Below are 21,893 nucleotides of genomic sequence, written 5' to 3' on the forward strand. Positions count from 1 at the left end.
TTTCTGGATTGAGAGAAGATTTTTATTTTAGTTACATTTTCCCAACATCTGATTATTCTGTTGCAGGAAAATAGGGGCATCACTTTGCCAACAAAGGTCCATATAGTCAAGGCTATGTTTTTTCCAGTAGTCATGTATGGATGTGAGAGTTTGGACTATAAAGAAGACTGAGTGCTGAAGAATTGATGCTTTTGAACTGTGGTGTTGGAGAAGACTCTTGAGAGTCCCTTGGACTGCAAGGAGATCCAACCAGTCAATCCTCAAGGAAATCAGTCCTCAATGTTCATTGAAAGGACTGATGCTGAAGCTCCAATACTTTGGCCACCTGATGCAAAGAGCCTACTCTACAGGAAAGACCCTGATGCTAGGAAAGATTGAAGGCAGGAGGAGAAGGGGGTGACAGAGGATAAGATGGTTGGATGGTATCACTGACTCAATGGACATGAGTTTTAGCAGACTCTGGGAGATGGTGAAGGACAGGGAACCTGGTGTGCTGCAGTTCATGGGGGTCACAAAGAATCAGATATGACTTAGCAACTGAAAAGAACAACCCTGGGATGGGGCCACCAAGTGAGGGTCCTTGGCTTTGCGCAGGGAAGGGTTCAAGAGCGAGCCATGGCAAAGCGAAAGCAAGTTTACATACTCTACAGACAGATTGTGGGCTATCTCAGAAGGCGAGAGGCAGTTACAAAATATGGGGTGGTTAGCATTTATAGGCAGGGTAATTTCATGGGTTAACAAGTAGGAGGATTACTCCAACTATTAATATTTTGGGAAAGGGTTGTGATTTCCATGAATGGGGCCACTGCCCACTGTTTTGGCCTTTTATAGCCGTTCCCAGAACTGTCATGGCACTGTGGATGTGTCATCTAGCACATGCTAATATATTCCAATGAGCTTATAATGGGACTCAGGGTCATGAGGTCTCCTGGAAGTCAGATCTTCCTGTATCTTGAGCCATTCGCTTCTGACCAGTTTTTGTTGTATCTCAAAGGTACTGGTTGTGTCCTGCTCACTTCCCTCCTGCCTCATTTCCACATCCACAGTCATTAGCACAGTGTTTTCTAACATACAGAAAATTCTTTGTGGATTTTGACAATTCCTTTTCCCATTTTTCACATATCTGAGACCAAGACAGATTTTTTTTTTTTTTCAGTTGATAGAATAAAGAATAACCCAAGGAATGAAACCACAGTCTGAAAGTTTAAAAAATCTTTGCAAATTAGATTTAGTTAAGTTTGTTAAGCTGAAGAAAAAAGAGAATGTTCTTTGTGAATTATAGAGGAAGGAAGGGAAAGAGCAGGGCTAAGTAGGTATTCCAGAGGGTGGAACCCAAGTAGTCACATAGAAAGTGCCAAAACTCGGCAAAATCAGAAAAAGGCCACATTAACTCCAACTATTTTTCTAAAATTTTGAGGAAATACTTAAATGTTGAAATGAATGGCTGATTTGTTTATTTTGAATGAATCATGACAGACATTTCAACTGACAGGAATTTTTCTCTTATTGAAACACAACAACAGTGAGTTTCTCCTGTTAGTTGCCATGCTGTTGCCACCCAGAGACTGTGTTTTATTGTACAGTAAATGTAGTGGGTATAGAGCTCACCTAGCCTGCCAACAGACAAAGCTGACATGTTTGGGGTGTAAAATGTAAAACCCAGGAATGTCTGATTGCATTGTGTGGTAAGTTAGCATCATGTATTCACAGAACAAAAACTAAAAGGCTAACAACATAATGGTAATTTATGAAGAGCAAAATAATTCTGGCCAAGCATATCTAGCAGAGAATCCAATGGATGCATGTGTCTGGGCACCAGAGAGGTAGGAGATTTAATAGGGCAAGGATAGTATCTCTTCCATGGTCTGGATAAGGCAGTTCTCAGTGCTCCCTCCTCACTATTGACCAAGTGAACATCACTAACTTAACTTCTTGGGGACCTTGATATAGAAAAGGGCTTAATAGAAGACCTTACGGAATTCTGCTCAATATAAACTAACAAACTGGCATTCTGATTGACTCTCTGTTCTCAAATAATTTGGCTTAGTGAAAGTCAGCCCCTGGGACTCAAGACGATCATGGGTGCTGATTAAAAACAGATCTGCAGATCTGCAAACCTGATAATCAGTCCTGTGAGTGTGCTCACATACCAAAGTGAGCCCATGGCTGCTGCCTCCATGGGGCCTGGCCCCAGCTGTCATGTTGTATCTCTTTGTTCTCACTCTCTCTCTTTCCACCCTAACTTCATGAAGCAAGTTTTAGAACTCTAGTTTATCAGCCATGAAGAAAATATGCAAATGGAGGACAAGGGGATAAAATCACTGAGACATCAGCAAAATATCCTGCTTAATGACCTATGTTCAGCTGAATGGGGACAGTCAAAGCCACATGAAAAATAAGAATATTAAAAGCAGATGATGACAACTCTTAGAGGAAGATCATCACACCTGAGAAAACAAGCCAAATAACATATGGTACACCCGTGGGCCCCCTCCAAACCATGCAGGCCCCACAAGACCCTAGCATCCTTGCCGTGACTAATCGTCCCAGCAGGAGACACTGATCTAAAGACCCACCGGGAGTCTGGTGGTGGCTTGACCCAAAATTTCTACCAAAGTGAGATGATAGTGAGTAAACCTGAAGTTCTCTCTTTGGGTTCTCTGTCCTGTACATTTCTTTTTACAGTTAAAATTGTAATATGCAAGCATGGCTGACCATGTTAGCCCCCATAGTTTGTATCCGGACCAGAACCTCTCACCTTAGCCAAGTTTGAGAGCTTCCTTAAGTCAGGGAGGCCTCACGGTCTCCAAGCCTAGGAGTCATCATTCTAGAACAGCGGACTGAGCTGGTGGAACTGCAGCCACCATAGACAGAGGGATGCTGCAGACAAGAGTTGGGTCCCAACACCGGTGGGCAGTCCGATTCACGTGGGACCCATCATGAATAAACAGAAGGAAAACCAACAGCCTGAAAGAGAGGTACCAGATGAAGAAGTATTGTGAATGACTCCAGGAGAAACAGAAAAAAATTTTTTTTTAATTTTAAACTAATTTTCTCGAGGAGATTAAGTTACAAGTATTCATGAAATAAGAAAATACCTATAAAATGTTAACCAGAGAACAAGTAACAACAACAACAAAAATTATTTCCAAAATAAGCAGAATGGGCCCAACTGAAGACTGATTTAATGCTTGGAAGACCAAGTCATACAATCCTATCATAGCATTAAACAGGAATGTAAAATATGGAAATTATAAGAATCAAGTGGAGACATATAGGATAAAGGCAAGAGAAACAATATCTACCTAAGATATAGTCAGGAGAATAGACAGGGGACTGAATCAAGAAAACAAGAGAAGAAACTTTCCTTGAGCTGAAGAAAGACTACATCATCTGAAAAAGAGCCTCTGGTGTGAAAGAGGAATATCAAAAGGAAGTAATGAGGGCTTCCCTGGTGGCTCAGAGGTAAAGAATCTGCCTGCCAATACAGGAGACACAAGTTCAATCCCTGATCTGGAAAGATCCCACATGCCATGGAGCAACTAAGCCCCATGTGACCTTTGAGCCTGTGCTCTGGAGCCCGAGAGCCGCAACTACTGAAGTCCACTCGCCTAGAGCCCCTGCTCTGCAACGAGAGAAGCCACTGCAGCGAGGAGCCCACACATCGCAGCTACAGAGTAGCCGCGCAGCAACAAAGACCCAGTGTGACCAAAAATAAGTAAATGAATATATTTTTATATAATATAAATAAATATAAAATTATTTTTTTAAGAAAGGAAGTAACTAGACCTTTGCTGTTGAAATGTTTAACCACATTTCTTTTTGAGCCCCACAACAATTCTATAAATACAGCTTCAAAAGAGGAGGAAGTACCTAGAATCTATCCTGCCTGCTAAATATGCATACACAATTACTGCATGGAATGTTTTTTAAATGTCTACCAGACTTCTTTAAATAAGACATCCATCCATTTAGTTCTTCTTTATGACAGCATCATAAGCAGAATGATACAACTGGCGGATAATCGCTCAGTATTTACTAGTTAGCTTGGAAACAATGACAGGCTATTTTGTGCTACAAGAAAAGCTACAGACAATACTTTTCTTTGAGGTAGGGTGCTTTTGAAGATGAGACATAGCCACTCTGAGCCTCCACAAATGGAAAGATGTCTTCACAATAAAGTATATCAAGTCAATTATATTGAATTATTGATTTTACATCCACACATTCCTTCAACAGTTTAAAGTCCTCGCTTCATAGGAACCTAATTCCTTATGAGCACTTTCAAAATTCCATCCAAAATTTAATAAGTCGGTAAAGAATAGTTCACATATACAGAGAGAGAATGTATAGTGAACATGTATACATAAAATAACCATTGACTCTGTGAGGCATTCTCTTAATATTACTTTAAGACATTCTTTCTTAATGCCTTACTGATGTTTTCAAGTTAAAATCTGGTTTTATTTTATCGTCTAGGGCCTGGGGAAAAATGGAACCAGAACAAAGGCAGACAGATAATGGTGTAAGCCTTGAAGATTTTGATGGCTGTTATTACTGTGGTGCTGTTGTTGCTTTAAGAAAATTAAATGCACTTTACTCCAAAGTTTTCTCCTTTACAAAATATTCTAAGTATGTTTCAATATCACAAAGGAATTAACAAAAATACTAACTAGGGAAAGGAACCCTGGTTGCTACCACTTGCTCTCTGATAAAACATAAGCTTTCCCAAAAAATGACACTTAATATTTATAGCCCAGAGACTGACTTATCAGATTGCATAAGGAAGGGCAAGGCAGAAAAAAGAAAACTGAAATTCAAATATGCCAAATCAGCTATTCTGGGCAAAGATCGTATTACGTGGTTTTTCCTTTTGTGAAATCATCTGCACTCTCACAGTTCTGATTTGTTTTTTCAAATATTCCTGATTTACTCTGAGAGCTCACATTCACAAGCCATCCCTTATGACTGGACCCGCTGTTGTCAAGAGAAGACAAAGATCAGTTCACTGTATTTTACTTGCTATAAAAACCACAGTCATTAAAAAAGAAAAAACCATTCCAGGCACATTTTCACTGGGTATAAAGAGGGATTCAATTTCATCCAGGTGTTAGTATGACTGGCTTATTGAAAGCATTGGGTTTGCATTAATTCATTCAACAAATATTTATTGAGCACCTACTGTGTATGAGATTCTAAATGTAGTGACTCAGGGGAGTAGATCAGTTCCCTTCCTAAATGGAACTTCCCTATCTTAAAGAATATAAAGAGGGAAACTTTGTGTCCCATGCAGATGGGCATGTTGACCTAAACTTGAGGTGTTTGGGAGGACTTCTAGATGTAACTCTACACTTTACAGGGTTTCTCAACTTCAACACCATTAACACTTTGAACTAGTTAATTTGTTGTTGCAGGGGGATGCTCTGTACATTGCACAATGTTTAACAGCAGCCCTGGACCCTACCCACTAGATGCCACAACTTGGTGACTGTCTCCAGACATTGCCAAATGTCCCTTGTAGGGACAACTCATCTCTGGCTAAGAATCACTGACTTCGAGGGAAGATGAAGAGAAGAAAGTTGTGGGGTAAGTTAGACATGAAAGGAATATGGTGTGGAAACAAGACATGAGAAGTGAGAGGGAATCACTAGTACTAAGGTCCTAAGGCATGAAGACCTCGGCTCTTTGGGTGGAAGGGAGATGCTAAGCCCAATGTGAGAATGAAGAGAGAACTCTGGTCAGATCCTGAGAGCTTGTGTAAGGCTTACTGACAGATAGGAGTTTGTATTGTCTATTACTGTGTAACAAATTACCCTCAAGACTTTTCCAATTAAAAGAACAAAACTTCATCATCTTAACAACTTCTGAGGGTCAGGATTCCTAGAGCAGCTTAACTGGGAAGTGTGGCTTAGGGTCTCTCAGAAGGCTGCAGTGGTGGCTCAATGGAAAAGAATCTGCCTGCCAATGCGAGAGATGCAGGTCCAACCCCTGAGTCAGGAAGAACTCCTGGGGTAGGACATGCCAATACACTCCAGTATTCTTGTCTGGAAAAGCCCATGGACAGAGGAGCCTGGTGGGCTACAGTCCATAATGTCTCAAACGAGTTTGACATGACTTAGGGACTAAACAACAAGAAGCCGCCAGCCAGGTCTCTGAAGACTGGGCTTGCTGTGGAGAGATGCATGGCCAAATCTACCGTTAACAGGAGGCTTCAGTTCCTCCCGACGTGGGCTTTCATGGGAATGCTCTCTACACTGCTTCCCCTCCAGACAGTGATGGAAGATCAAATTTGCTTTTAAATATAATCTGGCTTCTATTAATACTTAAAACAAAGAGCAAGAGGCAACGGGAAGCCATCAATTGTTTTTGATTAGAGAGATGTCAGTCAATCTACAATTTATCATCTAAGCCCCTAAATAACTAGAAGGTGACTCTAATTACAGAGGGCCTTAGTCTTTAAGTTGGTCACTGTTCCATAAAAGCACAGAGTAATTAAGCAAGCAAATAATTGAATTAACATGCCTTCAAATTCAATACCAGTGACAAAAAGTAAGCCCAGAAAAGCTAAATGACAGCACTTCCATCAATGCTCATCAGACTTTATGCAGCTTATCATCACTTTGTAAAGTTCTTCCACAGTGAGGTGGTTGAAGCTGTTATAGTCCATTCTTCCCTTTCATGTAAAAGTGGTCTTAGGAGTTTTCTCTAAATATCTAATTGAGGTAGAAATTGTTACACAGTGTATAAGTCAGAGCCTCAGTTCTTTGTCTAATTTCAACTTTAATTCTCACACACAAGCTTTTTACTCCATGAAAAGACATATTTATTGCTTCAGATTATAGACATTCAGAGGAATGCCTCCCTGGTCTGGAGGGTCATAAAATATTCAGACCCAGAACAAGACAATCATAAACTGCTCTCCAGTATATCAAGGAGAAAAACTCCAGGTAGACAATTAGCTCCTAAACACACATCTAGTCCCTAAATAATGCTCTGAGATCTTGAGAATGGGTCAAGGGATGGCATCTCAATGTCTAGAAAAACTGAGAAACTGGGGAATCCAAGAAAGCCATAAAAATGACAAACTGGACAATGCAACATTTAAACTGATTGGTCAAAAATTACATGGATCTGGCCCTTAGCCAACCAAAAACGAACAGATCAATTCTAATAAAGACACAAAAACTACTGTCATTCCCACCATTGGGGGTTCTCAGTGTCAATGCTGAGGGCTTTGTATCTCTAGCCTCCAAAATAAACTTTGCCTGTGGGAGTGTTTGCAAGTTCGTGAAGTCCATTTTTCGGCTCTGTGAACAGAACTTGGTTCCCTGTTTCACAAGGAAGCTGAAAACACCAGAATTTCAAACTGAGATAATGCTTCGGGAGTTCTATTCTGAGTGTTTTTCAAATTAGATAACTGTTTCCTTTCAACTCAATCAGATTATTCTTAACACCAATTTATGTAGACTATCAAGCAAGAAATCACAAAATCTTATGATGTGATTGTTCTTACTTGCTGAGGTCTATCCTAATGGCCCCAAATACCTATCTTGCCCTTTCTACCCAAATATTCACTTTACTCCTGGATATAGAAATTCACCCGTCCACTGGAACCTGGCTTTGGAGTCCACTGATATAAAACAGATTGTCTGAAATTGTACCCTGATGTTCACAACCACTGTGCGTGCCACTACGGAGCCTGGCTTTGGGTTTCCCCAGTCTGGACCATGGCTGGGAAGCCCACTTTAGTCAGCAGTTGGCTTAAGAAGAGAATTCAAACATGCCCCAGTGTCATCCTTTCTGGTCCCTCTTCCCTGCATCATTCAGCTAGGTACAGTAACCCCTCCATGTTGCTTCTGCTCACTTTTCTCTCTGACTGGTACCCCCCAGCCTTCTTTATACATAAACGATCGCCCTGCCCTCACTCCCCAAAGCATGGCTGACATAGGTTGTAGTCTGTAACAAACTTTCCTGAGGATGACGAACAACTATTATATTGCAAAGAAAAACTTCAAATTAGATATTTGGTTCCACTGCTGTTAAATTTGTCTGCCTGGGCCCTTCCAACAAAGGGTTCCCTGCTGACTATCTCTCCAGCTCCAGCCTCACCCCCAACATGTGTGTGGTTCTGACTTAAAACCAGGGTATCACCCCCAGCCATCCACAGAGGTTCCTGATGCCTTGACCCTGTCTCCAGAGCCCCAACCAAGAGAAGCAAAGCACTTAACCTCTTCTCTGAGAGACAGTGTCGGACTGCAGGAAAGACAGCCTTTTGCATTTTTATGCAGAACCATTTAGTTTCTCTTTGTCTCAAATTCTCTCTTCTGTGACAGGATCCAGGTAGAACCCCAAGGCTCTAGGAGATTTCCTCTGAAATTAACATGCAATCATCCTCCAAGAATAATTCTGCCACTTCACCTGCAACCACAAGCTCAACCTGAGTTCTGGTAACCCCTGTAAGTACAAACCAATGGCCCAGAACGGGGCAGCCTGAGGGCAATAAGAATACCCTAGAGGACCACAGCTAGGTTCAGACTAGTGAACCTGCAATGATTGATTATAAACAAAAATGCCCCAACAAGCTGTGCTGAAGTCCTCTTGGGCCATAGCAGGGAGGCAGGCAATAGATCCCAGAAACCAGGCAGAGGACCAGGAGCCAGTGATCTACGTATACTGGAAAATGCAGTTCAGGGGCAAACAAGGGAACATCTGGGAAGAATTGTGATAAACACTCAATGCCCTTCTAGGTTCTTAATCTCAAACTACCAGAAACTTCTGGAAGGCATATCTGTCCCTAACAATGGTGACTAGCAGAGGTGAAATGGAAGGGGAAAATGAGAGTACTCCTTAAACTGTACATGCCTGTTGCAGTGGACTAGTTGCAGAAACATGTTGCAGAAACTAGTACTCGAGAAACCAAGCACCACACTCGGAGTTGGAGAACTCAGGTTTATTAGCCAGCAGGCCCAGAGGAGTTAATGCTCCAAGCTCTGAGCCCCGAACAAAGGGATTACAGAGTTTTTATAAACAGAGGGCCAAGAGGAGCTACTCCACGTTCAAGGTCAGGAGGGGCGGCTGTGTGGAGATACCCCTCATCCAAGGAAAGGAGCAGTGGCTGCGCTTGGCTGGAGCAGCCGTGAAGAGATACCCCACGTCCAAGTTAAGAGAAGCCTAAGTAAGACGGTAGGTGTTACAAGAGAGCATCAGAGGGCAGACAGACTGAAACCACAATCACAGACAACTAGCCAATCTGATCACACGGACCACAGCCTTGTCTAACTCAATGAAACTAAGCCATGCCGTGTGGGGCCACCCAAGATGGATGGGTCATGGTAGAGAGGTCTGACAGAATGTGGTCCACTGGAGAAGGGAATGGCAAACCACTTCAGTATTCTTGCCTTGAGAACCACATGAAAGGAGGTGATGGAATTCCAGTTGAGCTATTTCAAATCCTAAAAGATGATGCTGTGAAAGTGCTACATTCAATATGCCAGCAAATTTGGAAAACTCAGCAGTGGCCTCAGGACTGGAAAAGGTCAGTTTTCATTCCAGTCCCTAAGAAAGGCAATCCCAAAGAATGCTCAAACTACCGCACAAATGCACTCATCTCACACGCTAGTAAAGTAATGCTCAAAATTCTCCAAGTCAGGCTTCAGCAATATGTGAACCATGAACTTCCAGATGTTCAGGCTGGTTTTAGAAAAGGCAGAGGAACCAGACATCAAATTGCCAACATCCGCTGGATCATCGAAAAAGCAAGAGAGTTCCAGAAAAACATCTATTTCTGCTTTATTGACTTTGCCAAAGCCTTTGACTGTGTGGATCACAATAAACTGTGGAAAACTCTGAAAGAGATGGGAATACCAGACCACCTGACCTGCCTCTTGAGAAACCTGTATGCAGGTCAGGAAGCAACAGTTAGAACTGGTCATGGAACAACAGACTGGTTCCAAATAGGAAAAGGAGTACATCAAGGCTGTATATTGTCACCCTGCTTATTTAACTTATATGCAGAGTACATCATGAGAAATGCTGGGCTGGAAGAAGCACAAGCTGGAATCAAGATTGCCAGGAGAAATATCAACAGCCTCAGATATGCAGATAACACCACCCTTATGGCAGAAAGTGAAGAGGAACTAAAAAACTTCTTTGAAGAAAGTGAAAGAGGAGAGTGAAAAAGTTGCTTTAAAGCTCAACATCCAGAAAACTAAGATCATGACGTCTGGTCCCATCACCTCATGGGAAATAGATGGGGAAACAGTGGAAACAGTGGCTGACTTTATTTTTTGGGGCTCCGAAATCACTGCAGATGGTGATTGCAGCCATGAAATTAAAAGACGCTTACTCCTTGGAAGGAAAGTTTTGACCAACCTAGACAGCATATTAAAAAGCAGAGACATTACTTTGCCAACAAAGGTCTGTCTAGTCAAGGCTATGGTTTTTCCAGTGGTCATGTATGGATGTGAGAGTTGGACTATAAAGAAAGCTGAGCGCAGAAGAATTGATGCTTTTGAACTGTGGTGTTGGAGAAGACTCTTGAGAGTCCCTTGGACTGCAAGGAGATCCAACCAGTCCATCCTAAAGGAAATCAGTCCTGGGTGTTCATTGGAAGGACTGATGCTGAAGCTGAAACTCCAAAACTTTGGCCACCTCATGTGAAGAACTGACTCATTGGAAAAGACCATGACGCTGGGAGGGATTGGGGACAGGAGGAGAAGGGGACAACAGAGGATGAGATGGCTGGATGTCATCACCGACTCGATGGACATGAGTTTGGGTAAACTCTGGGAGTTGGTGATGGACAGGGAGGCCTGGTGTGCTGCAATTCATGAGGTCGCAAAGAGTCGGACACAACTGAGCAACTGAACTGAACTGATAAACAGACTGTAGTGGGCAACACTAGCTGTTAATAGGCTGGTTTAAACTAAGGGGTTTCACGCACGTGGGAACAGTGGTCAAGATGGGGAGAGGGATGCCTGACTTTACACAAACAGGTATGATTAAGCAGGTTTGCAGGGGCTGGGCGATTGCAAAGAGCAGGACAAGAGTGAGTGAGATAAACTCCAGTTCCTAGTATTGCAAGCCCCCACTTTCTGAAACTACGTGACCTACATGATCTAGATTTTGCAAGGGGCAAGCTGAGTTACAGAGGCAGAAGGAGAGGGAGGTTATATAAAATTTTAACTTTTTCTCTTCAAATTAAGTCACACTTGGGGGACACTTAATTTTTTTCAATTTTCATTACAATATTGTAAGTTAGTTTATGACTTTTATTTTATTTTTTTGCTGATCTTTTCCATAAATCCATGTCTACCTCCCCAGGACAAATTTTAGAATGCCTATATAAAAGACTGTGACTGTTTTTCTGATTGTGACGGATAGCATCTAGGCACAAGATGCCTAGTTTTGCCATCAATGTACTTTTCTGATATCTGTGAGGACTCATTTGATCATTGCTACTATACTTTCTAGGTTTATTTAGTTAGTTTACTGGCAAGTTAAACAACTCATTACAGAGGAAGTTGAAGCAAAATCAGCTGGGAGGTGTTGAAATAGTGGAAATTTTCAAGTTAGAACAAAATGAAAGAGAATGGGTTCGAGAGAAGGGAGAGGTATAAAGACAGTCACCAGCAACCAAATTTCTCCCCAGTTCCCTGCGGAGACAACCCTCGTCTTTAGAACAACATGATGCTCAAGGTATTGTTTCCTTTAATGGGGCTTATTTAAACTGGTTTTTCTTTTTTTTTATTCTTGCATTTATTTATTCATTTATCTTTACAATGATCCACAAAATCTGTTCATTTCTCTGATGCAACAGGGCTTGGTGCCAGGATTATATCTTTTTTATTCTTTTTCCCACACAAAGTCCTATAGGGTGTGAGCAAATTAATATTAAAAATAATGAAGCTTAAGCTGTTAATTTCTGTTTTCTTCCTCCTCCCATCCCTTGCCTATAAATCTCATTAAAAATTCACTCTCTTGTTAAGTGGTTATATTCTATCTTTGATCTGCATCCTTTCTTCTTTTAGTATTTATGGGGCTGCATTGGGTCTTAGTTGCAACATGCAGAATCTTCGTCGTGTCATGTGGGATCTTTCGTTGCAGTGCACAGATTCTCTAGCTATGGCACGTGGGCTCCAAGTTGTGGGACCTTCAGTAGTTGTGGTGCATTGGCTTAGATGCTTCATAGCATATGGGATCTTAATTTCCCTTCCAGGGATCAAATCCATGTCCCCTGCATTGGCAGGCAGATTCTTTTTTTTTTTTTTTATTAGTTGGAGGCTAATTACTTCACAACATTTCAGTGGGTTTTGTCATACATTGATATGAATCAGCCATAGATTTACACGTATTCCCCATCCCGATCCCCCCTCCCACCTCCAGAATAGAAAGCCCAGAGATAAATCCACGAACCTATGGACACCTTATCTTTGACAAAGGAGGCAAGGATATACAATGGAAAAAAGACAACCTCTTTAACAAGTGGTGCTGGGAAAACTGGTCAACCACTTGTAAAAGAATGAAACTAGAACATTTTCTAACACCATACACAAAAATAAACTCAAAATGGAATAAACTGGTTTTTCTAACTTTCCTTTTCTTCTCAGCTTTCTCAGTTCCTCTCTTTTGAAGAGTTACTTGCTTCTACCTTAAAAATGTCATTTCAATATTTCTCATAGCATCTTGTTTTTCATTAATGTTTTACCAAGAATAGATGTAATTCTCTGATAAAAAAAAAATAGGAAGAAAATGAATCAGTATAAGTTCATGGAATTTTAACATTCTAGTTTAACAAGTATCCATTACGATGTTGCCATACTGCTTTTCTAATTATCTGTCTACTGTCCTTAGTTCCCTGGAAAAGATTATTATTTTTGTGGCAGGAACCATAACATCTTGGTTTGGTATTCTAGACTGCTTAGCACAGGGCATACGCATAGCAAGAACTCGTGAAATATTTATTAAATAAGTGCATGAGTGTGTGCTAAATCACTTCAGTCATGTCCAACTTTTTGCAACGCTATGGACTGTAGCCCACCAGTCTCCTCTGCCCATGGGACTTTTCAGGCAAGAATACTGTAGTGGGGTTGCCATGCCCTCCTCCAGGGGATCTTCCCCATCCAGGGACTGAACCCGCGTTCTTTATTTTACCATAATTTATGCATTAGTCATAGTATCTTTACTAAGAGCAGATGTAAATGCCAGGAGAAAAATCAAGACCAAAAAGATATTTTAGAAATAGATGGCACAAGGTGAAAGACGGCTAAGCAGTTGCATATTTGTTTCCTAGTGTTCCCTTCCTCAGGGGCCACCAAGAGATCATTTATTCTTTGGCACATGGGGTGGTGTTCAGGACTTGTTGGGGGTCTGCTGGGGCCCTACTTTTTCTTTCTTTCTTTTTTTAAGTTTTTTTATTTTTTATGTGGACCATTTTTAAAGCCTTTTTTGAATTTGTTACAATATTGCTTCTGTTTCATGTTTTGGTTTTCTGGCCCCAAGGTATGTGGGATCTTAGCCCCTGACCAAGGATTGAACCCACACCCCCTATATTAGAAGGTGAAGTCTTAACCAATGGACCATCAGGGAAGTCCCCGGGACCTACTCCACGCCCAGGCATGTTCACCTGATAGGCCAGACATCCCTCCTCTCCTCCCCTTCTTAGTCTCTTCCTGCCTCCACCAAAGCCCACCACACTCTGTGGCCATTATCTGCTTGCTCCTCTGTGTCCTCAACTCGACTGAGGACAGAAACTGGCCATCGTACATTTCCACATCCCTCTGCCTCATACATATGTTCACTACACGTCACTTTGTAGGATCTGAACTTAATTTGACCAACTGGGTTTCCTGTAGTGGAGCACACTCTTTATGCAGAAGTACCCTGAAAGGAAGTAGAAAGGAAGAATGTAGAAAGGAAGTGTGTAAATACAGAGTAATCATAGCCCTGCTCTAACACTCTTGCCTTTAAAGTCTGTCACAGAAAGCTTTGCCAAAGTGATCCACGGCTTGAAGGTGGGACACCTGACGGATCGTGTCATTCAAAGGAGCAAGAGGATGGTTCTGGATGCTCTGGGAGTGGGGCTCCTGGGAACCAGCACAGAAGTGTTTCACAAAGTCAGCAGATACAGTAAAGTAAGAAGCTCCATGTCTACTTTAGAACTGAAACCAGGAGTGGACACACACCTGTCTGTGAGATGTATCCAGGGACATGCATTTGTGTTCTACTGCTCTACTCTTCATTTTAGAGAGAGCGCCTGCTGAATATAGCATTGTGGTTTACAGTTTTATGCTTCTCTATGCTGTATTTGTTGTTGTTGTTCAGTCACTCAGTAGTGTCCAACTCCTTGCGACCCCATGGACTGCAGCACGCCAGGCATCCTTGTGCTTCACTGCCAGAGTTTGTTCAAACTCAAGTCCATTGAGTCAATGACGCCATCCCACCATCTCATCCTCTGTTGTCCCCTTCTCCCCCTGCCCTCTATCTTTCCCAGCATCTAGGTCTTTACCAATAAATCGGCTCTTCGCATCAGGTGGCCAAAGTTTCAGCATCAGTCCTTCCAATGAACATTCAGGCTTGATTTCCTTTAGCATTGACTGGTTTGATCTCCTTGCTGTCCAAGGGACTCCCAAGTGTCTTCTCCAGCATGAGAATTTGAAGGCATCAGTTCTTCAGTGTTCAGCCTTCTTTATGGTTCAACTCTCACACACGTACATCTACGCTTTATATTACCTGAGTCTTTGTGTACATCCACATCGTTTACTAAGTCACTGTCTTAAGGCCAGTCTTAATCTTAAGGCTAGCAATATCTCAAGTTGATTACTATTATAACTGAACGCACAGTTTTACCTGAGAGTCTTGGTGGCCATAGCACCTGCCCTGAGCCATTTGTTCTTGCAAAGACTTAAAGATTTTCTGGAGAAAAGCCTGGACTAGCCTGCAGGTGTTTACATGGGAGATGTGCACCCACCCACCAAAGAATACGCTTGATAGAAACGACCAGTACACCTTTTCCTAGTGTTTATCTTCAAGGAGTAAATAAGAGTAAATTCAGACTTCATTCCTTGGTGCACTTAGGGATCACATTCTGGGATTGAGTGACAGCATCTCCTCTCCCTTTCATGGAGGAAGTTGCATTTTTGTTCTACAAGGAAGTGAGAAATCCAATGACTAGGGCTTCAATCTAGCACAGAGGCCTCAATAAGGAGTAATAAAGTAGTGTCTCCAAAAATGAAGAACAACTATTGAAATGGTGACTTGGCATGTAGGTTCATACCTGTATCACTGATTGGTATTCTTTCATTCCAGATCTATAGTTCCAATGTATCCAGCACCATCTGGGGCCAGCCAGAACTCAGGCTCCCACCAACCTATGCTGCTTTCGTTAACGGTGTGGCTGTAAGGAGATTTCCATGATTTTCCTACTGTTCAACAATCAGAATAATTTCAGAGCCAGAAGATATCTCAGAAATTTCCCAGTTTTCATATCCTACTGAGTTCCTTGAAGTTCAGAGAGGTGAAGTGGCCTGCCATCTCTCTCCTATGTTGTAATTTCAGTTTCACGTTGTTTCAGTGAATTAATGTTTTTGAAATTGTGAAAGAGAGGAAATAAGATGGAAATATTTTGAAAAAAATGCTCCTAAATTATCTCAACTCTAAGTTAAATATCCAGACTCAATTCCTTCTTAATCCCTTCTGTTGTGGCCAGTATCAGTTTCTATTGAGCAACCAGCCTTTCATTCAATCAGCAGATATTTATCAAGATAGAAACAATGACCATCTGGTGTCTATTTTTTTCTGAACCAAAAATCAGGACTTCTCATCTGAGAGACAATTTATATGCCTTTTCTGTGTGTCAGGAGCAGTCTACGAGATATAATTTGGACATGAACCTGTTGGGAATTCTGAGATATTTTTATGGTTTATGGCAACAGTAGTTCAGCATATCGAAAGTCAAATCCAATGGTGCATCCACAAGTAAACATCCAGTAAGCCGTAGGGAAGGCACCAGCCACAACGAGACAAAAATCTATTTTAAATTGAACTTCTGGTTATTACTATTTCATGTAAGGAAAAAAACAAATGACTGGGATGAGAAGGAATAAAACCTTATAGCAGAAAATAATGATCTAAAAATATAGCTTAATAGTTTATCTGGGTTCAAGAGTTCTTGCAACTTCTTTATAAATTTGAAATTATTTCATAATAAAAAGGGCTCAGAAAATATGGCCTGATATGGAATAAATGACAGTAAACTCTTCATGTGACTTGTTGAAAGGTCAAAGAGGGAGAGAGGAGAAGCTACCTAATTCTACAGCTTTGTTTATAAGGAAGGTATGGATCTTTCCAATGGTGGCCCCTGAGTAAGACCCAAGCTCCTTGCAGTTCACTAGCTGCTCTGGAAGGTCCCACTTGATCTGGCCAGAGGACAGCATATCTAGTGCCCACCATGTGAATAAGAATCACAGAGAGTTCATAGGTTTAGTATTCAGAGGATCAGACCTAAAAATGTCATATCAAACAAGGTTATTACTGAAATAAACCCTGACTGGTCCAAGAGCCATCACATGAAGGGAGACACATTTAGGTTCTGGTTGTCATTTGTGTGTCTATTCACACAGATTCACTCAATGGATTTTGATGACACGTGGTATCCTGCCACCCACCCTTCTGGACCTGTCCTTCCTGTCCTCATGGCCCTATCGGAAGCCCTGCCACCAAGTCCAAAGTATTCTGGCCTTGACCTGCTGCTGGCTTTCAATGTTGGTATTGAAGTTCAAGGCCGATTACTGCATTTCTCCAAAGAAGCCTATGACATACCAAAGAGGTATGGAGAAAGTGTGCCCCATCCTGAGGCAGCCACATTCCCCTTAGTCTGTTAGTCATTATCTCTGTGGAGCTTACTGATATAGAGGTTGGCTCAGTGGAAGCTGTTGTCATTAGGGCTGGCAGGTAAGTCCACTCAACCAGATATCAAACTGCTTATTCCATATAGAAAAGTGTGACCTCAGACGTGCTAGTGAAAAGTCTCCACTGGGTTTAGCAAGCCAATCGAGCAAGCAGGTCCATAAACAGATCTGGATCTCCTCACCCCAGGGTGATCATGACATGCTGGCCTCCATGGGTACTCCGGATAGCCCTCAGCTCAGCTCAAAGCAGAATCTACTTTGGTAATTCTAGGGTCCTTCAGATGAATAAGAACATACAGAATACCCTAAACCTGACTACTCAACCCACAGATCAAAAAATGTTCAAATGCTGACTGTATCATATGGTTCAATCTAATATTTATTTGCTATTTGTTCCAGCCTTCCAGGAGAGGAATAAATAAGGAGATTGAGTAAGCATTCACAGTTTCTATTGAGTTTTTACAGTTACTTACAGAGGCTTTCAGCAATCAACAATTTCTGCCTTTTTGGCAATAACTGTAACAGTGAAAGTGAAGTGAAAGTCACTCAGTCGTGTCCGACTCTTTGAAACCCCATCGACTATACAGTCCACGGAATTCTCCAGGCCAGAATACTGGAGTGGGTAGCCTTTCCCTTCTCCAGGGGATCTCCCACATTGCAGGCAGATTCTTTACAAAAGCTGAGCCACCAGGGAAGCCCAACTGTAACAGGACCATTTATAAATAATTTACTATTATTTACATCAGGCCCTGTTGTAATTATATGAATTTATTCAAAACTCACAGGGGAGTTACTATTATGATGATGATGATGATCACTTTAAGAGAAAACAGGTACGGAGAAGTTAATAACTTTTCCAAGATCACATAGCTAATAAGAGGAAGAGCTGAGATTTGAATGTAGGCATTAGGGCTCCATTAGCTAAACTCCTGACCACTGTACTATACCGCCCCCTGGCAGCTGAAGTTTGTAAATCTCCACCTCTGTGTTCTTTTGCTTTTTAGGTTCCATCCTCCCTCGGTGGTGGGAACCTTGGGGAGTGCTGCTGCCGCATCTAAGTTTTTGGGGCTCAGCGTGACAGAGTGCCAAGAGGCCCTGGCTATTGCTGTTTCTTATGCCGGGGCACCCATGGCAAATGCTGCCACTCAGACCAAGCCATTTCACGTGGGCAATGCTGCCAGGCATGGGCTAGAAGCTGCGCTCCTGGCAATGCTGGGTCTCCAGGGAAACAAACGGGTTTTGGATTTGGAGACAGGGTTTGGGGCCTTCTATGCCAACTATTCTCCTAAAGTCCTTCCAGACCTAGATTCACACACTTGGCTTCTGGACAAGCAGGATGTGGCCTTCAAGCGTTTCCCTGCCCATTTGGCCACCCACTGGGTGGCAGACACAGCTGCATCGCTGAGAAGGCACCTTGTATCAGACAAAGCCCCGCTGCCCATTGACCGCATTGAGAGAATTGTGCTGCGAATCCCAGACGTCCAGTATGTGAACAGGCCCTTCCCCAGCTCTGAGCACGAAGCCCGCCACTCCTTCCAGTATGTGGCCTGTGCCACGCTGCTCGACGGCGCCATCACTGTCCCAGCCTTCCACAAACACCAGATCAACAGGCCACAGGTGAGACAGCTGCTTGGTAAGGTGGAGCTGGAGCACCCTCGAGACAACCTACCAAACTTCAACTCACTGTACTGTGAGATGAGTGTGGCCCTCAAGGATGGAGCCGTCTTCACAGAGCATTTGGATACCTTCTACGGTCACTGGAGGAAGCCTCTGAGCCAGAAGGACCTACAGGAAAAGTTCAGAGCCAATTCCTGCAGGACGCTGTCCTGCCATGCTGTAGAAAGGCTTATAGAGACAGTAGGAAACCTAGAAGACCTGGAAGATTGCTCTATGCTAACCACACTTCTGAAAGAACCCTCTCCACCAAAGATAGCTTCAAAATCTATCTAGCATTTAACAATTCCATCATACAATCTCTCCTGTGGCTTGACAACATCCAAGTGACTTTGTATCGGGGGAAATTCAATTTTCTGCTGTAGAGAACAAGGGTCTGTCCTTGGTCTGCCTGGGAACAAGTGCAGCACGCTTCAGCGCTTCAGAGCCCAGACACAGAACTGGATATACATGGAAGCAGTCTTGCCCTGTAAATTTTACAAGATGGTTCCAGTAACCTATTTTGGCAAGCTAATGAAGGTGCAAGAAACACAGAGAAATTTATTTTAAAAGCATTCATAAGGCTGAAATTCAAGTCACCTGTGCTTAGCTTAAACTTTTCAGAGGAGTTATTTATGAGCCTTTATGAACCTCGAGGCATGAGAGGGATTTGAACTTCTACATAAAACTTGCTGACAGTGAAGATGGCTCTGGTCTGTTGTGCCACCAACAGACTTCTTAGACTATGAGTTATAAGAAGCCCTTCACAATGGAGGGGATGCTATTGGGTTTAAAATAAGGGCTTCATTGTTTCAAATCCTGCCTCTGCCATTGACTAGCTGTGACACTGGGCATGGTTTGGGGTATCCTTCTAGTTATGCTTTATTTTTTAAAAAGTATAAAAAATAGAGCAGTTTGACTCTAGAAGCAGTATTCTTAATACAATCTATCATCTTTCATTACAAAAAAAATTTTGAGACTAATATCACAGATGTAGAATCTGAGATATAATAAAGTATGACAGCCAAAACATGGTATATATGTGGACAGTCAAATAATATTAAACTGTACAAAACAATTAAATGTCTTGTGGGGTTAAAATTGCCACATTAGTATTACATACACATAAGCAGGGAGTTATTGAAGTTCATGTATTCTAAATTCCTTGCATTGTCCAAGAAAAGGGCAAGCTATTAACTCTAGACTTTGACTTGCAAGTGTGTATGTTGACATTTCCAGGGTGACTATATTAAAAAACAACAGTAGAATGTATCACTTCCAGGTTAATAGAAGAAGAAATAAGGAATTAGGTAAAAATAATCCTAAGTAAAGTAAGAAAGGAAGGGGAAAAGAAATACAGAAAAGACAGAACAAGCAGAAAGCACAATATAAAATGACAGGAAAAAAATCTAAATATGCCTACAAATATACTACAAATATACAAGTATACTACTTTACATGTCACGATTCATCCGTTTTACATTTTATTAGTTTTAGTAAATGCATAGAGTCGTGCAAATACCACTGCAATCCAGTTTTGGAAAACCACCACTTCCAAACACCCCTTAGGCCTGCTTGCAATCAATTCTCGCTCCCATCTCCAGTCCTCTCCAGTCCTCAGCAGCCAATGATCTGCTTTCTATCTCTACAGTTTTGTCTTTTTCCAACATTTCATATAAATGGAACCATACAATATATAGTCTTATGTGTCTGGCTCTTTCACTTAGCATAAGAGTTTTATTCCACATATGTATAAGAACTTTATTCCCTTTCATTGCTGAGTAGCACCCCATCATATGGATACACCACATTTGTTTACCCATTCATTGGTTAAAGAGGAGGTAGATAGCTTCCACTTTGGGGCTGTTATGAAAAATGCTTCTATGAACATTCACAAACACGTCTTTCTGGGGACATATCTTTCCATTACTCGGGTGGATTTCTACGAGCAGGAGTGCTGGATCATTTGGTAAGTACTTATTTATCTGTATTAAAAACTGTTTTCCAAAGTAGCTTTATCACATTACATTTCCCCCAGCAGTGTATGATGGTTTCAGTTTTCTCCTTATTTTCACCAAACTTTGGAATTATCAGTCTTTCTCATTTTAGCCAGTCTAGTGAGTATACAATTGTATCTCATTGTGGTTTTAATTTGCATTTTCCTGATGACTAATTCTTGCCCATTTTTGCTTATTATTTTAATTAGGTTATCTTCTTATTGAGTTTTAAGACTTCATTTTCTATTCTGACCATAATTCTTTAATAAATACATGTTTTACAAACATTATCTACCAATCTGTTGCTTGTCTTATTGTATTTTTAATGGTGTCTTTTGAAGAGCAGAACTTTAAAATTTTGATCAAGTGTTTTTTTGCCATTTTTAAAAATAATTTTTGTTCTTACTTTTGGTATTACTAGAAGGCATTTTAAAAATCCAGTTATGTACTTTATTCCAGACACATAAAGATAAAGAAAAGCTGAAAGTAAAAAAGATGAGGGAAATGTAGCTAGAATATTAACAAAAGAACGCTAGAATAAAAATTTAATATTAAAAAAGAATTCAAGCAAAAAAAACTTTACTAGAAAAAAGATAATAATGATAAATTGAAGCCATTAGAGAACTAAAATAATTCTAAACTTCTGTATCTAAATACTACTAAACTGCAAAGAGAAATAGATAAACCCAACATTTATCTTTTTGAAGAATTTTAACATTTCTCCCATAGTAGTTTATATTTCAAGGAAACCAAAAATAAACAGACTATGAAAGATTTAAACACACTCAACACATTTTATCTAATGGACATATACAGGGTTGTGCACTCAACAACTAGAGAGTTCACAATCTTATAAAATGCAGAGCATTTATAAAAATGGACCACATACTTGGGCATAAAGCAAGTTTCAACTTTTGAAAGCACTGGATCATCCAGATCATTTTCTCTAATCACTATGCAATCAAGTTAAAAATCAACATAATAAAACAGGAGATTGGTATTGACACATATGTACTATATATTCAACTCTTTGTGACCCCATGGACTGTAGTCCACCAGGCTCCTCTGTCCATGGGATTTCCCAGGCAAGAATACTGGAGTGGGTTGCCATTTCCTTCTCCAAGGAACCTTCTGACCCAGGGATGGAACCAGTGTCTCCTACATTGCAGGCAGATTCTTATACTGTCTGGGCCATGGGCGAAATGCATATATAAAATAGATAACTAATAAGGACCTACTATACAGTCCAGGGAACTCCACTCAATACTCTGTAATGGCCTATATGGGAAAAGAAGCAAAAAAAGAGTGGAAATATGTATATGTAAAACTGATTCAC

General features: G+C 41.2%; 2 protein-coding genes across 2 annotated transcripts in view; one reads left to right on the forward strand and one right to left on the reverse strand.

The window, feature by feature from the left end:
* LOC133049239 (glutamine amidotransferase-like class 1 domain-containing protein 3, mitochondrial) overlaps nucleotides 1-21,893 on the reverse strand; it is an 84,315-nt gene that overhangs the window by 37,200 nt on the left and 25,222 nt on the right. The window lies entirely within an intron of this gene.
* ACOD1 (aconitate decarboxylase 1) lies at nucleotides 11,593-20,803 on the forward strand. The gene is made up of 5 exons (XM_061133888.1): nucleotides 11,593-11,697; nucleotides 13,971-14,132; nucleotides 15,307-15,396; nucleotides 16,620-16,825; nucleotides 17,912-20,803. Exons 1-5 carry the CDS (start codon nucleotides 11,686-11,688, stop codon nucleotides 18,855-18,857), a joined length of 1,416 nt encoding a protein of 471 aa, XP_060989871.1. The 5' UTR covers nucleotides 11,593-11,685; the 3' UTR covers nucleotides 18,858-20,803.

This window comes from Dama dama, chromosome 30 (assembly GCF_033118175.1).
Source record: "Dama dama isolate Ldn47 chromosome 30, ASM3311817v1, whole genome shotgun sequence".
In the NCBI taxonomy this organism is placed as follows: Eukaryota; Metazoa; Chordata; class Mammalia; order Artiodactyla; family Cervidae; genus Dama; species Dama dama.